Source organism: Cygnus olor, chromosome 6 (genome assembly GCF_009769625.2).
Source record: "Cygnus olor isolate bCygOlo1 chromosome 6, bCygOlo1.pri.v2, whole genome shotgun sequence".
Taxonomy (NCBI): domain Eukaryota; kingdom Metazoa; phylum Chordata; class Aves; order Anseriformes; family Anatidae; genus Cygnus; species Cygnus olor.
This window is the reverse complement of record NC_049174.1, coordinates 18,898,479-18,919,230: the sequence shown is the minus strand read 5'-3', so window position 1 is coordinate 18,919,230 and position 20,752 is coordinate 18,898,479. Positions and strand designations below refer to the sequence as shown.

Here is a 20,752-nt window from a genome sequence, read left to right as displayed (position 1 = left end):
TATTAACTGGGGTTACCCCAGTTTTCATTAGAAATGACTGTCATCACTGAAAAATCAGTGAGAAACTTGTAAACTAGTTCTATAATTTCAATGCCGCATATTTATAGTATTACTTGTAATATGCAGAAAGTTAGAACAGTCTTACCAGAATATTTATGATTTTCATCAAAGCCTTGTTTAAGATAGCTAGTAACAACCTCCCTCATTTATTAACCACCTTATTTTTTTTTTTTCCTTCAAACATTATCACTAACAATTTGGCTAGCTTTCTAACTCATTTCTGGAAGATGACTATATTCAGCTTTTAACAACTCCTAGTCTATAAGGCATTTAATTTATAAAGATAGCTATCAGTAAAACACTGAGTGAGGAAATACATGAGAATGTTACCAAAGTGTTGATTTCAGGTTTCAGCTGTAGGCAAGGAGTTAGTTCTCCACAAACCTGCACTGATGTCAGGGCAAGGTCAAAAACGCTGCAGTTTTCATTCACCCAGGAAGTTACTTGAAATTTGTGGAACAGAATTGTTTTATATTTAAAATTGAAATCTGCAATTTGATCATTCAGAGTTCATTCCATTTTTTGCAATACAATGAGGATAAGAACACAAAGCCTAATATGGCACCTTCCAGTCCATGCCCTTAGTTCAATAATGGCTTAGGATTCTTTACTGTGTTCTTCAATATTAAAATATGGAAAGAACCATCAAGTTTCATGTTAAACAATTCTGGTTCTATTAAACATGCTGTAGGGTGAACAACAACATAAACAAGACACATATACACACTTTGAAACTCACCTCATTTGAAGAGAAGGTTAAAGTGTGTGAACGACCTGACAGATTTGGTTCTGTCACTAACCCTGAAAGTTCACAACTTGGCTTGCTATGGTATGTATCATCTATGACAATTCTACTCTGCAAACAAGTGGAAATAATGTTTTATTAACTCACTCCTTGGAAAAGCAGATCACAAGGTGATATCCTAGTAATTGTGATTTTTGGAAAATAAATACTATGACTCAGTCATTATCTGTAGATCACACGTGAAATGTACTCACTGCATCCACCTTCAGACGAGTTTTTGTTAAACTTCTGAATTCAAAAATACAACAACAAATTTAATGCAATGTCCCCAATAAGAGCACCTTGTATAGAGAATCAGTCATAACCTGAAGTTATATAGAAGTACATAAGGAAATACACACAGTTACATTTTCAGTAGGCATACCACACTCAGGGAGAAGCAATTTAAGATTTAGTTAGTGGAATTAATTCATGGTGGGTTTGTATTCAAGTGAAACCTAATGAGCACCATGGACGTGCTTCAGAAGGTGCTGTTCTGAATGAGATAGAAGTTCTAACTGTTTATGGTCATTAAGATTTAGATTTCATATTTGCCCACTGTAATGGGCAGTGGAACAAACACCCTGTCTTTGCCTGACATACAATGACAATTGGAGTAGCAAGGAACTTTTGGCAGTTTACAGATCAAGGTTTAAATTGGTTCATGAACAGAGAATGCAGAGCTTGCCTAAGGACAGAATCTATTAGCTTCCCCTGAACTTTAAATTCTGATTTAAGATACTGTATTGTGTTGCTGTTCATTTTAACAGCTTCAATTTTGAGGTGTCTGCATTTGAGACACAGGTTCACATCATCTGAAAATTACCTTGATATGCAAACTACTATATAGATGTAAAATATCTTTAGAAGTATTTTTATAGTAGATTGTTTCAAGATAAATTAAATCTTCAGAGTTAAAATACTAAGTATTGTAAAACACTTTAAAGCTGAACATTTTTAAAAGTTAAACAAATACTCAGATGTCTTTACTGTAAATCCACAGCAATTATGCAGCTTGACAATCTACATAAATTATTTTCAAAATAGGAAATACTTCAGAAATAAAGATTTTAACAAGTATCACCTTTTTATAATGGAATAAAATTACAATTAAAACAGTTAAAATGTACGCAACAGTAAAATTCAGGTTAGAAATGCAACCAATGTAAGAACTATCCCATTGAAAGAATGTAAAAATCTTCATGGCCTTTACCATTTACATTCAGTTATCACACTTAGTCTCTGTTTAAAGACTGCATCTATATGCCTTGGCATCTAATAGCAGCAGGCTCTGTGTTCAAACTCTGCCAGCAGCCACTTGTCATATGGCCTCAGGCAGGTCATCGGACCAGCCTGGGACTCCAGCTGAAGGCTATGAAAAAACGGATGCTACACCTGAAAACTTCACAACAGGTTTGGTGAGAAAATCCTTCTAAAGAAAACTAACATGTTTTGCAGAATGTTTTCTGATTTGACTGACTCCATCTCCGACCCAGATCCTGACCTCTACCTTATTTTTCTTTAATGACTGAAAAATTATTTTGCCAAAAGCACGCCACATACTTTTACTGTCTTAAAATGCATTTCTCAATACTGGTCTTTGCTGCCTACAAAGAGTAAGCAATTATTTATCTTTACTTTTGAAGTCTCTAATCAACTATACTTTGTGAAGGTGCCATACCATATCTTTATATGCATACATAATCTGAGATCCCAGGTGAAGTTGATTTTTTAGTTGAAAGTTTTTTTATTTGATGTTCTGTCAGTAACTTATGCTCCTATAAAAGGAACTGTTTTTGCAATTGTCTTCATTAACCACCTCTGTATTTGTGTTCTGATTTCAGTTTAACCTTAATTCTGAATTTTCTAGATTATTCTATTTTTGTTTTGGGGGTGGTTACTTGATCTTTTCTCTGTATTACCCTAAACTACCGATACGCACTTCCACTCTTAAAACAAACAAACAACCACCACAAACAAAACCAAACTAAAACACAATTTGAATTTTCCTGCTATCTTTTCATCAAGAGTGGTATTCTACATGACTGAAAAATGGTGTTTGCTATCTCTTAATTTATCTGCTGTATAGATTATTTCATTAATTACAGTAACTAATGTAATTAAAATCTAATAATGTAAATAAAATCTAATTACATCAGTTCTATATGTGAAAAGTATTATCAGAAACAAGAGAATATTTTGTCCATCAAGCTGTTCTCAACTAATTTCAATGAGAAAAAGCTACTATGGAGCTTTTCTTTTAACTTCCCTCAGAACTTCCTTGCAGAGCAATTGGGAAAAATTCAGAAACAAAACTGTAATATTAGAACCTAAACATTTAATGAGAACAGAGAAAAAATGATGAAGAAAACATAACCAGAATAAAGTATCTCAGCACCAGTTGTAATGTTTTCTCCTCCTCTGCCCCTATTTAGCTTAAACAAGTAATTTTCTTTTAAGGTTTTAGAGCCAGTTGCAAAGATTTTTGATTCTCAAAGAGAATTTGGACAGAGGAAGTTTTGCAGGTCCTAACCCCAAGATACTGGGATATAAATAATTTACTCCATAGAGTTCCTCATTGCTACAGAACCAAAACACTGCATACTAATTTACGGAAGATAAGTAATGCTCTGGAAGAGTAAAGAATGTGAACAGAATATACGTATTGGTACTGAATCAGAGAACGGGATGAAATCAAGGGGCAGATTATGTACAGGGATTTAAGAAGCGTGTAATTTAGAAATCTTGTGAAGCTAAATAGTGCGCCATCAGATCACAGAATTTTAGTTTCTTCTACATTTCACAAGCAACAAGAAGTCGATTCGTTATTTCACAAAACTATGTTTTTAAGACTAACTTCAGCATCATTTTAACAAAACAAAATCCTCCTAAATGCAGAAATTTTAAGAGGCAAATTCCACAAACAGGAAACTTAAAAATATAATTGCAGTCCTTACACTATCAATATTAAAACACTAATACAGAAATTAGACACAATGCCAATGACTTTATGGCATTAGAGATTTTTACATAACAAAATCTTAATCTCGGGGTTTCTACTTTTACCAGTTCTTTAAAAAGTGCTTTCACCTGATTATGTGCGATACTATGGACATCAAAGCAGAAAACATTAATATCAGTAAAAGGCATATTGTTTCCTTAAATTCTACAAAGATGATTTTGTCCCTACTGTTGTCTTAGTAAAAAAAATCATTGCTGAGTGCTCAGGCAGATTTCTTTCTCAGTTCTAAAGTCTTTCCACAGGGAGGTTAACCAGCCAAAACCTTGGTATTGTAGCGCAAACAACACTCAAAAGCAGGTTGAGAGCTACAAAGACAAGTCATTCCAAGCAGTATCTATATTACCAGCTTTTAAAACAAGCTCTCACATGTTGCAAAGTACAAACAGCCTGACGTCAGAGAAACTGATTATGATTTTAGGATCAATTAATATATGACATATCTGTTCTTTAACAGGGTCGGCTTTCTATCATCTTACAAAGCAGACATAGCTCAAGACTACTATATTACTGCAGCTGCTGGTTTGCAACTGGCGCTAAGGAAAAGAAAAGAGCAGTGAGCAGCAATTACATACTGGAGCATGAGAAGGAGGCAAAAAATAAAATAGCAGGCAAGAAACTAGCTGGAAGGTTTAAATGATAATGGATGATTTGGATAAAGTATACAGAGATGAGGAAGAAAAGGGTATTAATTAAGGGCAGTGTGGGAAGGAAGAAAGAGAACCCAATCCAGTAAGATCTATATTTTTTGAGTGCGAACAAAAGTGCCGATGTAAATAGTTTAAAGGGTACTTAAAGTAGAAATGCAGCAGTGGGATTTTTATGATGCTTTGCACAATTACTTGAATCAGACAGAAAGGAGAAATGAAGAAAAGGAGGAATGAAGAGGTGAAGAATGATCTCCTCTGAGCCAATGACTCTTTGAAAGCTAAACCTCAGGAGATGCGTTCTGTGTAGACAGACATCCAGTTAGCTTTGCTACAGCCTATTAAGAACTCCCCTTCAACATGAATCTTCCTATACCAACATATTTGGCTTATTTATGGAAGCATCTTTTTGCTAGTACATGCTTCAAAAGAAGCAAACAATGCAGGAACTGTAAATACCCAAGTCACATGCACACACACACACTGAACAGTGTACTGTAAAGGACAATTCTACTTCAGGGATTAAGAAGTTCCTACTCTTAAGTTCCTACAGGATAGCAAGGTACTGTGTGGTTCTAAAATGACTTTTTATATTTTTTTGCAGAGTCATACACTATGTAGCCATACAGCTTAATCCTCTGACAGCCACTGTAAATTCACACTAAGGAAACAGATGGTAATTTTAAAAACATATTCTAACAGTATTCTAGTGCACTCAGCATCTGGACATGAAAGACCAACTTGTTATCTGCCATCTATGCGAAACATCAGCAACTTCACAAACTACAGCCCGGCAAGTTTCTCTTCTAGATTTGTATCTCATTTCTCTATAACAACACATATAAAGAGGAAAAAGTTAAAGAGTATTTTAGATAACCAGAGTGAATAAGAAGTGTGAAACTTAAGAATAAACTTAGTATGTGAGGTTACTCAGATAATTACAATTTTGAATCTGACAAAATCCAAAGGAAATAAGAATAAAGGTAACTCAGTAAGACTGTGTCTTCAGTTTTAACAAAATATTTTGACAGCACACACACTGTTTGCAGGCATTTCTTCATGTAAATTTTAATTCTAATACTGCCAACAGGTAAACAAAGCTACAAAACTGGGACGTTATTGAAGGTTTCAGTAAACTTTTCACCAAAGTAGCTTTTCTTCCAAATAGTTTAAACTATAAAAACGGGATCTTTATGGTTACAGACTGAACTGTTAAGTCTCACTCTTAAAATCTGGTAAAAGGGCTCTAACTTAAGAGTGTGTTCTATAGCTGTTCCTCTCAGGTTTCAATACTTTAGAAAAAGGACGCTCTCTTCATCCACCTGTCTGGTACTCAATCCTGACACACCAGTATGGTAAAAACTGATTGGCCAACTGCCTGGGGAGCTGGCCTCTACTTAAGTACACTTCCTCCAAGTATTACACTGTTTTCTCATGTTTACAGGGTAAACAGATTTGGCTTTTAAAATTACACTTTGTGGTAAATTACACTGTCCTAAAGCTAGCATCACATTTAGCACTATAAAGCCCGTTATTAAACCTGTCCTGTGATCATTCCTTAGAAGCCTACTTCAGCCTGAACTGCCTCTGCCGATGCTTGAATGGTATGAAATGGGAATACTGACAGTCTCTGCTTGTGAGACCTGTAAAGTCTCAAGCTTCTGCAGCCATGTTTGTAAGAGGTGATGTCATCTAGGTGTAAGTCACCAAGCTTCCACATATTAAGTAAGCACTACAGTTTCACTTTGTCAAGATGCAACACTTAAATATTCAAAGCACAAATTAGTCATCTTTACCTTGCTTCTGTTCTTCTCTTGACCATGTTCGCAACTGTCCTGTCCGCTCTGAGGAAAGTGCAGACTACTACTAGAAATCTGAGGCTCCTTGTGACTGTCTCCAAACCACGAGAAAGGCATACAAGTAGGAACAGGAGAATCTGAATCTGATGCGGATAGATTGTTGCCAGAGTCATCCAACAGTTCTCGAGAACCTCTGAAATCAGTAGATTGAATTGTTTTTAAATTGTTTAAAAACAAAACAAAACAAAACAAAGAACACAACACAGCAGCAACACATAATACTCATTTGCACCTGTTTCACAGCATTGTTGATATTTAAAATAAAAACTGATACTTACCTTTGAATATCCATGCAAAATAATTTGGTTATTAACACAAATTTAAGAGCTTTTGCAATATTTCATAAAATGACAGTTCCAAATATTTGCCAATTTAATGTACTCAACATTCATTTTCCTAGGTAAAATATTAAAAAGTCTCATGAGTCACTTCAAAATGTGCTCTGCTTTACTCTTTCCTCTCTGGTTTACTCTGCTTTACTGATTCCTCTATACTACTCCATTTATTTTTCTTATTTCATGAAATTAGAAGCTCATCTCCACATTGTTATATTAATTTTCACAGAATTTGCCACTGTTGTACTTGAACGTACTTCAAGGTCAAACACTAATGACAATTTCAAAGAAATCCTTGGGTTAAAAATTTTAGAAGTGTTGCATGCATTTATTAAACGAAGATAACAAAACGAAACAAATACCTGCTATCCAGCGAACCTCTTAGATTTTCTTTTTCTTGTTTCTTGCCCTTGCCCCCAGATTTCCGCAATCCACTAAAGTGGAAAACACAGTTTTCATATAGGGTTTACATTTACATAGTGTAACATTTTTATCAGCGAGCAAGTTTTTTCAGTTTTCACAGTAACCAGAAGCCACATTTGTGTTGCTACACAGAACTTGATTTTGTAGATTATGCAAGCAATTAAAAAAGTATTGTCATTCAAATTTTATCTAAAAATCACATTAGAATTCTGAAAATTCCTTTCAAAAAACACAAATAACTAAGATAAATATAGAAAATGCCAAAGAAACTTAACATCCAGTGGATACAACCAAGACGAAGAACACAATTTTATTGCTATGTGCATATGTAGAGCGACTTGAACTAAGTTATTACCTTGACTCCGTATGTGTGTGTAATAAGTCATTTTTATGAGCTATATTATGATTTATTTGTTGTAGTACTAATCTCAATCTTTTTATGTTAACTGGCTTCGACAAGCTTTCTAACTGGTTCAGAAGGAGCATGACTTGTTGTAAAACTTAGCAATTCTTTTCTCAAATCCCCAGAGTTCAGACATGACATAAAATGCAGCTTGCTCTTTTGTTTTAACCTGTTCCCAATTCTCATAACCTAAATGAAATTCAAAAATTCACTCATCATTGCTGCCTGCTTCCAAGGAGCAGTAGAGTAAGCAGCTACTGTAGACAAACCCTATGTAATGACACCTTTATTGTAGAAGGAATCAAGGCAAGACAGGCATCTATTTCAGACTGTAAAGCCAGCAGGACATAGCATTGAAGTCTCCAAAAACATTTTGGCACGAAACTACACATGGATTTGCAAATATAAGAATAAAACACCATTAACTCCTAGAGAAATCCTGTATTCGGATGAAAACTAAAAAACCACAAGAAATTCTTTGAGGGAAAAAATATAGATAAATAAAATGAAAGCATGTTAGAAACATGAATGTAACACTATAGTTTCAAGATGAAAACACTCTGTCCAATAATGTTGCTATCAAGCAGCATTACAGGATTTTCTCAGCAGTTTGTATTCAGAAAACATGATATTCTCCAAAAGCAACACTGAAAACCATTTATTTCCAAATGTACACAAAATCTTACCCAAAATCTGGAAATCGCCTCTTGGACTTCCCTGATGATGTTCCTTCATTTGCTTCTGTTTTGTCTTCATTTTTCTTTTCTTCTGCTTTTCAGAGGGGTAAAAAATAAAAATGTTATTCTAAAAGTACTTGCAAGTTTCACATACTTATGAAGATGCTTCTAACTAAGAAAGATCCTAAAACCTGAGTAACAATGTGTTTACAGCATTTAATTGTCCTTTATTTATTATGCTTCAGTGTTATAAGATATTCCTTTTGCATTTTTCCCCCTCACCCTGGTTTAGTAGCTTGTCCAGGCTAGCTCCTTGGAACTTGAGCTATGCATGCGTGCTGCTAGCTACAGAAAGCATACCTGACCAGCACAATAGCCAGAACCTGGAGAGCAGACAGATCCTAACAAGCTGAGTTTCTTGGAAATAGTATACTATCTGTGCATATTGTAGAGATAATCATGACTTTGAAGCTCCTCCAAGACCGTGGTATTTACAGAACTGGAATACAACCTATTAGGATCTAATTTTTCACCAGAGGGAGCAGGTTCAATTCTAACTACTCAATTATTAAGTGAAACAAAGTGACAAACTTAAGTGTAATACTACCTCCTCCCATGGATTTTGACAGATTATTGCAAGTCCTGAATGTACTTCCTTTTAAACTCTCAGAATACTAGATTTTTTTTAAACAACTGACATTTTTCATAATTTTGCTGCCTATGAAAAAGATACAGTATAGTTTTTGTGAGACAATGTAAGTTTTAAGCTCTGTCTTCTATTAAAAAAAAGAAAAACACAACTAAAAAAAACAACATGAAAAATGTAGAAAGTAATGCACGTATATGCCTTCCTGGGTCATAAAAATAAAAAAAAAATAGGTCTCCTACACAAAATCGGTAGCAACTTCTCTTCACCCCCAACAGCTTTAAGGTTACCCTAAAGTTTGCATGCTGAATGGCCACGATTTTTTTCTTTCTTTCCCTTTTTTTTTTCTTATCTATTCAGTAGTTTCTTACCAACAACAGAACTTTCTCCATTTAGTTAACCTCTCTCTAAACATGTAACATCCAAAAATTTATAAATGCCAGTTAAATTGCTTATTTTTCCTGTCATCTTCAATATAAAAACAGAAGAATGAATCTGTAAAATGTTTTTATATTGAACATGTGTATCCACTACTCTCTACAGAGGTAATATTTTAAGAAAAGAGGTAATTTCTAAAGTGAAATACAATAGGTTAAAATACAGACTGATATATAAATGGAGGAGAAGATAATAGAAAGGGTTATTTCAATGAAACATTAGGTAGACATTTTAATAGCATTAGAAAGCAACAATCTTGCAGAAAGTAGCATTTAGTGTCATTTTACATACAAAGAACTTTCAATACTAATCCTCATCCCTGATGTACTGCATTAATTAGCTTTTCCAGGGACTCTGCCAATTTTGAGAAAATGTTTACAATGCCTTGGCCATCACAATTAAATTTATACCCCACGACTACACATAATTATGGTTAAGTAGAAAAGAAAGCAAAATCACATATATCAGGTACATACTTTGAGAAGACTTTTTAAAAAAAAAACAAACAGAAGCTAGCATAGAGACTACTTCTAATTAAGACTTTACAGAGGTATAGAATAAGGAAAGTATAACAGAGCCTGTTGTTATTAAAAGAAAGGGTATTTATTTAAGGTATTAAAAGAAAGGTTTGCCTGAGCTGTATTGAAAAGACAGCAATTTAGACTCAATCTGGAGAGCAATTTTAGAGTCAAAAGACTGCATTTATAACCTGTCCTAGCTGACTAAAGTAAAACATAAAGCATTTTAAATGTTATCTGATCCCTTTTTCAATTATTTATGACAGAAAAGCCAAATATTTCTATCAAATAGTGGTGAGTAGTGACTAAGCTGATCATAGCCCCTTTCATCTCTTCCTAGTGAGAAACAAGAGGACAAGATGAACAATGCAGTAATTCCCACAAAGTTGAAAATCAAATGTAGACATCAGGATCATATCTGGAAATGCAAAGCCAACATTGAATTTTTCTGGGAATTGGAAATCAGTCAAACCTGCTATCAGAGACATTGCCACTTATGATGCTAGTGTTTTGCAGAAATATGTTAGGACCTTCATTGATTATCCCCAGTCTGTGACTGAGCTCACCTCTTGCTTATGTCAAAGCAACCACTTAGAGTCCAGATTTACAGGTTTGAGCTGTTACCATATCTATTAGCTGTCTCATATCTATTCCTTTCTGTAACTGTTTAATCGAAATAGCATTTATTCCATAGGCACCTTTTAGATAAGACTTCAAAAATGTGAAGTTGTCTGTCTTCTTGAAATACCAAAATACACTTAAAAAGGAACTTTCAGTTACAATCTGTGACACTTTGCTTTCCTTTGCTCATGTAATAAATATGTAATGCACCTGCTATGCAATCACGACTGCTCACCCTATAAGAAAAATAGACCTTTTTCCTACAGCAGTGTACATAAAAATACATGTTTGTAGATTGTTTAAATTTGTTTTTTAGTTTGGGCTATTCTGATATTTGAAATTTTCAGAGTGATAATCAGAAAACAATACAAATACTAGTCAAGATTCTTGAATACCTTTAAGAAATGAGGCTTAAAGCAAGTATTCTAAGCATAAGACCCAGATAAAGAATTTCAGTAGTCAAAGCAATAAAAGTGTTCCCATGAAAAAATGAGACAGAGAATTTATTTAAACTTGAGGAGTTCATTAATGCCGGGCTAATATTTTCTGGAGATTTAAATATTCAAAACAATATTACTTTCTGTCTATATGAAGAATAGTACACTGATGTTGCTTGATAAATACGTATATAAAAATAGGCTAAAAAATAAATTCTAAACCTTAGTGAAAATGTGGGAAACTTTTGAGATCTGAATGGACGCCAGTCAGAACATCTTTCCAAGCATGACAGGAATAAGTCTTAAACCAGATTTCCAGACATTTGAGGGGTTTTGCTCCCAGCATTTTTCATCAATGTATATTTGACTCAGTAGAGCTATTGACTATTCTCTCACAAACATCTTTTCAAACACAGATGACATTACTTCTCTAGTGTCTTGGCAGAGAGGTCAGGTATGTGGCTCCATTTCCAAAGCTGCTATTTGCTATCAACTGATATTCTTCCCAAGGAAGAGGAACTGACTAGACAGCAAATGCAAGCCACAGTAAACAAATTCATACCGCAGGTAGAGCTGACAACAGAAAGTTATCAGCTTTATGTCCACATTGGAGGGCTTAAGCATGACATTACTTGTAAGCAAGCACAGTTTTAATTTCAAAGGTGTTAAAAACTTGCAAATTGTGCCCTCAAGGGCCTGGTTTGTTTCATTTTTACAAATCATCTGGGTTTGAGTCCTATAAATGGCAGTCTCCCCCGTATAATTACCGTCATTAGCACTTTTTCCTCTTTTGAGCCATTTTAAGCACTTTGCTCATTTCATTACATCTAACGCCAACTCACCTAAAAATATAATGCAATGCACTTGTATACATTTTTGCTAACTTCAGACTTTCCTGAAGAGTTAACAGTTGGTTTCAAAATCAGGTAATTAGTAGTCAGTTCCTTTTCTAGCAAAGTATCTTATTGTTTAATAATCATTTATATCTAAAACCATAATATTTTAACTCCAAAGGATTAAAATGATAATAAAACTTCAGATCTTACCCCTGGTCTCTTTTCCTTTCCCTTTTGCTTCTCTTTGCTTAATATTCTTGGTATACCCTTGCGGAGAATTTGGAGCCATCTCTTCAGGAGGAGGTGAATGAGTGGTGGTTGTGCTGTTTTCGTTGTTTGGTTTGTGTACTGGAGAAGAGTGTGTGGAAGCAGAAGGGCTTGACTCTAATGGACTTTCTGTGCTTTCTCTTTGTTCAGGCTTTTCACTTTTTCGATTTATGTCATCCAAGTGGGGCAGAGTTAATTTTTCACTTATTTCTAAGGTCTGTGTTATGTATGCAGCAGAAGCTTCTCTGTTGAGAATAGGATCTTCTGAATCCTCATCCTTCAACAAATTTAAAAGTCATTTTATAAGCATGACATATAAATCATTTAAAATCTGATCTTTTACCAGGATGTAAGGATGTGCTATGTTACACGTAAACTTGCTCAGTTCAGAAAATACCAAACAGTTAAAATTTTAACTTAATTATTTGCACATATAATCTAAATCACACAAAGCTGATTTTACAGGCTTTAGCTTGTCCAGCCCTATATAGAATCATATAGCTCTTGCTCATCCTAATTAATCATCATCATCTGGACAACTTAGAAAAATTCTGGTAAATCTTGGCTATTCCAATTAAATGCAACCACTTTTTAAAATCGTTTCAGACCAAGTAGTTCAATCTTCTACCCCTGAGACAGGCTTTCTGTTACATAACTCATTTCTTCAACTGTTTTCTCCCCTCACGTCTTTCATCAAAAATCACATTTCTGGTTTTCACATTAAAAACTCTACAAGACTGCATATGCTCGTGAACCAGTATCTTTTTTTTTTTTAACTTATCTCTTTCTTGCTCTGCTAAAGAAGGCTAATTGCTGATGTCCAGAATCTACTTCAAATAGAATTTCACGGGCTATAACACTCGACATGAGGATAAGGATTTAATCATGATAGTAATACATAATGTTGATAGACTTGTCATGGAACAGGGCCATATTAAGGAAGAACACAGATATGGACCTTAACGTCAGCTTACATCAGAGAAAATTAGAATAGAAGCATACCACAAGTTAACTTTACTGGTTTTCTACACTGCTACCAGAAAAATGAACAGGAAAAAAAATACAGCTAGAGATCTTAAGAGCTATCAATGATATATTCACTGGTATATCATAATACCAACTTATATCCTAGAACAAGGTTTATGAATTCTAACTCGCAGCTTTCTCAAATAGAGTTAGACTGCTGCTATATATTTTCATGAAAATACGAAGACAATAAAATCAAGTATCAAAAGCTCATGAAATTGCAAAAAAATTTCCCAAGTTTAAATTAAACAAAGGAGTCAAAAAAAAAAAAAGGCTATGTTGAAAGTTAAGTAATGCACAAGATTTAAATTAGCTAATTTCCAGGGAATTCCACCTCTAGAACAGGGAACAAGGTGTACGTGGCCATATGGAGAGGAGCACAGCACAGATACAGTGAAACTGAGAAGCATTCAATAGGAAGTCTACTCAGATGCCTGTTTCCTCATACTGCTAAGAAAAGCTCTGGGAACTTTGGAATTTAAAGATAGGCTAATTATGATCCTGCAGCCACTTATCTGAAGTCATTAATCAAGATTTTTTTTTCCTCTACAACTACCTCAACTCAGTTGATCGAAGTTATAGTATTCCATAACGGAAAGATGCAAGAAGGATGACACCACCAATGCAAACTTCTCAGAGAAGTTCTATATCCATGCAGTTATGAATGAAAAAAAACATGCTGAGAATAGTCAACCATTGTACAAGTATGAATGGAAACAGGGGAAGAAGGTAACTATTGTTAGATTGCATCATTGGCAATATAAGTCTAGACAGAAGTGCAACAAATGGGCATTTTACTGCTATGTTTTGTTGTAGACAAGTGATTATTTATGGAATAATGAAGCATTTCAGAAATGCTTAGTTTTTGAAGAATATTGGTAACTAACTTGTTTCAGATGAAGAAATTACAAGATAGATAAGCATGTTCCACATGCTTATGATTGCATTTGTGAACCTGAATAGGGCATTCCACTTGGTACAGCATAAAAATCTGATGCTTTGGCACAATCTGAATGAAGCATGGGCAACACTTAAAATTGTGAATACAGATAAAACTGAATACACATTCAGGCTTTTGAACGCCAAATTATTTACTCATAACGGTACCTGTAGATTTGCAGCCTGTTGTCCAGCACCAAGAGATTCTTTCAGCTTTGATCGAGAAGGTGGCTGGCGTTTTACTTTCAAAGCAAGCTGAGCTTTTGCTTTGTGGGCACTGGTGTCTAACCTGGGAGTATCCCCAACAAAAGCATCAAAATCTGCAACAAATATGTACTCCTTTAAAAAAATATTAGGTGAGTTCTCCAACCCACATTCCATAAGAATATTCAGATGCTAAATCAGAATTATTCCACCAGCTAATCATTACTATATGACAATCCTGTTTATACGATACTACAATATTTCAACATATATTGATAACAACTGCTAATTTGAATTAAATTTCCGCCCAATTTCTTCTTTTTCTTTATCTAATAAAGAAAAAAAAAGATTTGTATTATGGCTTGAATACTCAATTTGATTCTCAAATTGATGAGAATTTTTTATGCCCAAAATACACTTTCCTATCTTTAAGACAGAGATCCTTTATGAAGTCCATGAGCATCAACCATGTCCTTTTAAAAGATACTTCTCATGTGAACCACCACCTGATACTTGATAACATGCTGGCATAATATCACTGTAAGACTTAAAAATATGTAAATAAATCATAGCAAGTTTTGGTGTAAATCACAGTTTAAGGTGAATGTGACTTCAGCTGATGTATCTCAAGTGTTTTAGTCTCATTAATGTTATTGATTTTGCTAATACAGAACCTGAGGAAAAGTAAAGATAGCCACGTCCCCATCTATCTCCTTCCCCACAGCATTTAAGAAATACTGAAAACGGTGAGGAACTTAAAACAAAAATATCCATACTGTCTCAGGCCAACCATTTATCTAGTGGATAAGAAATAACACTTAACTAAAAAAAAAAAAAAAAAGGAAAAAAAAGGAAAAAAAATGCCACACACATTACTGCTTTCTAACTTTAGTAAAAAGCAAATCAAAGATCCTATACCTACTTACCAGAAATTAACATCTCTGAAGAATTTAGTCTTTCCTCTACTGATTCTGTTTCTTTTTCATTTTCTTCTCTTATCTTTGACTGCTCATTATACTGGCCTGCATTTTGACAGACATCTTCCAATAAACTGCCACCTCCAAACATATATGGCATTCTTTCATATACTTTTAGTTTATTTTCAAGCTCTGTAATCTGCAAGAATTAATATTTAGAAGCAAGATAGAAATAAACTATTGCATTCTCAGGTAGTTCTAAATATAATACTGCGTTACCTTTTCCTGATGTATTTTCAGCTGTTCTGCGTACTTCTGATCTCTCTCTTCAAGTACCCTTGAATGATCCTCCTCTTTCTTCATAAATTCCATTTCTCTGGTGAAAGAAATACTTATATATATGAAACACTAATATGCAGAAATATAGAAAATATACACAGTTGTAGTTACTAAAAAGCTTTCTGTTAGTAAGCATTTTGAAAAATCAATCTGCAATGTGTAACTGTTACTCATTAATCTTGTAATGTCACAAAACAGTCCATGTATTTATATTTATGTTCTTCGGTAAAAAAATATCAATTATGATGCTGTAATTTACTCTGGGCTGAAAGAAGGATGTATTACAACACCTTCTAAAAGTTTCATCGATTTCTCTACCTTTAAAAAGTTGCAAGCAAATTGTGTATACATTTAAAATATCAAACATATACAGAACTCTAATCATTAGATCTTATTCACTTCCACAAAGATACACACATACTGCCTATTGCTGTGAAAATAGTCTTTTGCTTCCATAAGCTATGGTAGATTTTTTTTTGTAAAAGAAAATAATATTTTAAGTTTCTACTTGGTTCATCCTAAAGACATTGCAATGATAGGTTTTACAGAACAATGGAACAATGATTACCAGAAGGAAATAAAAACAAAAATAAAGGCTACTTTTTCCTGCAAGGTAGACAGAATAATGTACAAAAAGATAAAATAGGTGTAGAACATCTAAACAACATGCAGAAGCTTCAAGGACAGTCAGAGTAGTAACGGGAATTCACTGAACAGCAAGGAAATGAAAACTAGCATGTTAGCACTTTTGAACTTCCATGTGTATAAGCTTGAGAGGAGAGTAGAAAGGAGACCAAATAGCATAAAAATGCACTGTAGAAAGTAATGGTTCTGGATGTGGACGACAGAGCAGAAAATCCCAACTGTCTCTAAAAATAAGTAGCAAGTAGAGAAATTGGGACTGGAGAATTATATATTTACTGTAATAACTAAAAGCAACAGTAGCATTCTGTATTATCAAGATACTTCTGTAAGTATTTTGCCATTAACTCATTTAGATAAGAGCAAAGAAGGTAAAACAAGTAGACAACTGCATGACACAGTATTCAAGTCTTACATTAGTGCATCTAATAAGAAACAGTATCTCTACCTAAAAAAAAAACTGTTAGTGGATTGAAGACACTGCTATCATGATGCGATTTTGAGGAGTTAGACAGATATTCCAAACTCCTAGTTTTTTGCAGAATTCTGTTTTCTGCCCCCACAAAACATAGCTCCTTGCTAAGATGTGGCTCTTACCTAAACAACTTGCTGGACTTAGTAATATTTTTTTTGATAATATAAACACACAAAATCTAACAGAATATTTTTAAAGGGATAGTACCAGATAGTACACTGAGTAATAAAAAGGCCTTCATCACGGAGTACTAACCATAAACCCACGCACATACAATTTTAATAGCTTGCTTGGGGAAGAGAGAAATATTTTTAGGGTGGTATCCCAAAGCCTTGTTCTGAGACTATCCCTTGCTCTTCCTGGTTTCCTCTCTCACATATGGTCTCAGCTTTTCAACAAATGAAGACACTGTTGTACAGAATTAAGCAGCAAACAAAATCAATTCAACTTATGTCCCATAATTCAGTATAGTGAGACAGAAGTCCAAGGAGAAATATACAATCAGAATCACATTGTTAAAGCTATTAAAAAAAATAAAAAATCACAAGCGTGGTAATTGCTAAAATCACGAATACTAGGTCACAGGACAGTAACAAAAAATCATTTTATATCCTTTGACACCTACCCTGTCTGTAACATTAAGGTTGGTCAAAGCTAGATGAGAGTGTTTTCACAAACAGTAAAAGGTACCGCCAAGTATTTCATGTCAAAATTTCAACATAGTCCTATCAAAAGTACAGATGCATTACAGTTTCTCAGCTAGGTTCTTTTAAGAATTTGTTATTAAAGTATAATTTTTTCTAAGTTTAAAATCAAAAGCAGCAGCAAAATTTCTGAAGAACCTTTCCAGAAGTTGACTTAAGGTATGGAAGAATTCAGCGTGTACAGGCCACTGCTTCCCTAAACTCTGTCAAATGAAAAAGAGTGTGTTAAGCAAATCACAACTCTACATATTGTTGTCAATTTTTCCTCCATAATGTACAAAATACACAAGCAAGAAATAGTTACTTACTTTTGTTGGTAATCTTTGAGCAATTTCTTGGCCTTGTTATATTTCTTTTCAAGGGCATCATATTGTTCTTGAGTTTCTTTAAGATGCTCATTCACCGTTTTGCATAAACTCTGAGCTTCCAACCAGTAAGTCTCTAACTTTTTAATTTTCTCTTTGTTTTCCTCTAGGTTTTGCTGAAGTTGGGTTCGATTTAATTTCCATTCAGCTTTTTCTGCTTCAACAATTTTTAACTGAAAAGATGTAAGAAATTAATGTAAACTAAACTATGAAATAAAAAGTATGTTTAGTAGAGAATAGCTAAAAACAATTACATACTTATCAGGAGTATTAAAACAAGACACCGAACTTTTAAAGTTTTAAAGTTTTGAAGTTTAAAGTTGATACTTAATTGTATCAACTCTTCCAACCCTTGCTAATACAAGTATGTTTTAGAACTCAATCTCAAGGGTCTTTTATTACTTCCTTATTAGCATTGCTTCCTTTTAAAAGAGAAATAATGAATAAAATCTTTATTGTCTCTTACATTGACTTGTTAAATATCTCACCATCTCTAAATACCTCTGGAGAGACCTATTTTGACACAGTAGTGAGCCAGTCTTTGCTTACTGTTAACCTTTCAATTTGCCTTAGACTGTGTACTTATAAACAGCTTTTAAGCCAAAGAAAGCAAATCTGTTCACAGAGATGCCACCAATCATATAAAGAAAATATACAGAAATTATAGCATTTTTTCCTGCTAAAGAAACAGGCAGGATTATCTGATTAAGATAGCTTTTTCCTCCTCTTTACTGTTTGCTGATACAGGCTTCCAAGACACTGTAATGGAAATATACGGAGTTGGAATGAAAGGATTCCTTAAACTCTCTCAAAGCACAGGAGCACAAAATCAAAAGGAAGACTGGATTCCACATAAGCATTTCTTCTAGTTAACTTTAGCAAGTGTGACAGTTAAACATTGTGTTCTTTTTAAAATATTACAGGAAGTTTTGTCTCTTTGGTTTAAAAACACCCTAGTCATGTTGAAACTTTACAATTTAAAAGAACAGAGATATTGTCCCTTAAAAAAACAAACAAGCAAAAGAACAATAAACACAAACAAACAACAAAAAATATGCTCATTTGACTACCTAGGGTTATCCGACTGCTAGCTAAGGAAGCCTCTACCTTGTAGCGGTGTCCTCTGCACACAAAATAAATTCATTTACCATTAATAGGTGGATTGTTCTGCAGAAAACTGCAAGCATCCAAAATTCTCTAAACTCTCCAGAACAGTTCCTTCCGAACAGAGATTCCGCACGTCAAAATGCCATTTCTGTAAGTATGCTAACTTGAATTATGATAAATAGTGCTTTTTAAAATTCTGTTTTTGGAAGTAATGCAGGCATTGAAATTAAATTTTGTTATGGCTTTTAGTACTGAACCTCACAGTTTTCTTGTATTTTGTGGCAATCAATATGGCAATCCCAACGGTGAGAATCACAACTTTCCCCAAAAAATGCTTTTTAGCAGTGAATATGCTCTTCTATGTATTTGAAAATGTATTTCTTAGATTATATTGGACATAAAGACCTAAACATCTCAGCTTGCAGACATTTTCATTTTCTACCTTCAAAGGCAAATGAAATTACAGAATTTTAGCACGTATAAAGACAAGTTCCCTGTGCTACTACTTTGTTACCAACAGCTTGTTTAATAAAGCTAATGAGAACAGTAGGTCTTTCCTGGTACTTTAGTAAGACAGGGAGACAAGGTCTTCCTAAGAAGTTATGATATACCCATGGATTGCTTTCCTGAAGCTAATGAACAAGAAAAATAACCATTCCCTCAACAAAGGAATGAGATGGGTGCCCTTCAGACTAACAGCAGTCACGTTATAACATGCAATGTTAACCTATGTGAAGTTCTCTGGGCCTTCGAGCAATGAGCAGGCAGGACGCTGCCTAGTTTGTCCATGCCTCCTCCTTAGGGAACACTACATACAATTAAGAAATCCCTGCTTTTGAAACTAGTTAAGATCACCTGCTGATGGAACAGAGATGTTGAAAGGACCAAGAATTTCTCGAATTACAAAAATGAGGCAATAAGTTGTATTAACGCCAACGTTTTTATCAGTTTTAGCAATCCAGTGGGTCAAACGTCAATAATACAGCAAGAAAGAGCACTGTCAGAAAGCAAAAATAGAACTACCATAAGAAAACAAAGAAGTTATGGCTGCCTTGCCTCTTTATACCCAGGGCTCTAAATGTTTGCAGTGTGCAGGAAAAACCACAATAGATACTGTTATCCAAAATTATTTCAGTCTCAAGCATTATCCCTTCCCTGTCTCCTGCTGCCCTCTCCCAACATGCTGTTACTTGTCTTATGGTACATGTTTCTTGCCAAGGGAACATGGAAGGGAAGTGAATAAAAGCAGCTGCACATCAACAGCAAATATTTCTAGAAAAAGGCCACGCACAGATCTCCATCAGTGAAAAAGGTGGCAAAATGAACAAGAAATGCTTTCTCAGATAAGCCAGAAGTGTTGAACCAATCCTCACAGAAAAAAAAGCTGGAAGAAATTCTCTCCCCAAAGCTGGTCAGAAACTTGAGGGAGGGAAAGAAGGTAACAGAAATAGCTTTCTGGTAACAAAGTTAGGCACTGTCTGCCAAATCTATACCCAGGTAAGTTCTCTCCACTAAAAATGTTCTTGTATTTGTTTGGGAACTTGTTTCATATTGCACTCAGCTAAATGCAGTTTTACTTTAAGCCATAATACTGAAGCATTCATTTTATAATGGCACTTTTTTTTCTCTCTTCCCCTCATTTAAGTATAGCTCTTCAGCTCAGAAATGCTTGTCTCACTTAACACAGAGTACTTAAGCCTAAGGCCTAAAACAGATTGCTGTCTTCTGCATTCAGCTTACTCCTGGTAAAATTAACAGTTAGAAATAGTAACAATAATGAAAAATAAATAAGAATATCAATAATTAAATAAATTATTTGAAAACTTACCTTCTCCTTCAATTGGTTCACTTCAGCTACTGTTACTGCATGTTTTAGTTGTAGCTGAAATAAAAAGAAATTCATAAGAGTACACGCAGAACTGCACTCATAATGCTAATTTTTAGTATTTGTCTGATCTCCTTCTTCCTCAAACCATGTTCATAGTAGCATGAACTCAACTTAATTATTTGTCAGTTACAGGAGAAGCAATCATGAGCTTTTATTTTAAACAAATAAATACGAGT

The 20,752-nt window shown here is 34.3% G+C and overlaps 1 protein-coding gene across 7 annotated transcripts in view; it reads right to left on the bottom strand.

Annotated features, from left to right (window-relative positions):
* Positions 1–20,752, bottom strand: part of LOC121072104 (neurabin-1-like) — a 57,142-nt gene that overhangs the window by 7,247 nt on the left and 29,143 nt on the right. For 3 of the 7 annotated variants that reach the window (XM_040561352.1, XM_040561353.1, XM_040561351.1), the window contains 10 exons: positions 20,517–20,570; positions 17,525–17,754; positions 15,336–15,432; positions 15,066–15,255; positions 14,104–14,255; positions 11,914–12,247; positions 8,217–8,301; positions 7,067–7,138; positions 6,307–6,502; positions 800–916 (listed from right to left, as the gene is read on the bottom strand). In XM_040561352.1, coding sequence (XP_040417286.1) covers positions 800–916; positions 6,307–6,502; positions 7,067–7,138; positions 8,217–8,301; positions 11,914–12,247; positions 14,104–14,255; positions 15,066–15,255; positions 15,336–15,432; positions 17,525–17,754; positions 20,517–20,570 — 1,527 coding nt within the window. The remainder of the gene's footprint in view (positions 1–799; positions 917–6,306; positions 6,503–7,066; positions 7,139–8,216; positions 8,302–11,913; positions 12,248–14,103; positions 14,256–15,065; positions 15,256–15,335; positions 15,433–17,524; positions 17,755–20,516; positions 20,571–20,752) is intronic. The other 4 variants (XM_040561355.1, XM_040561354.1, XM_040561356.1 and 1 more) reach the window with 3 other exon arrangements.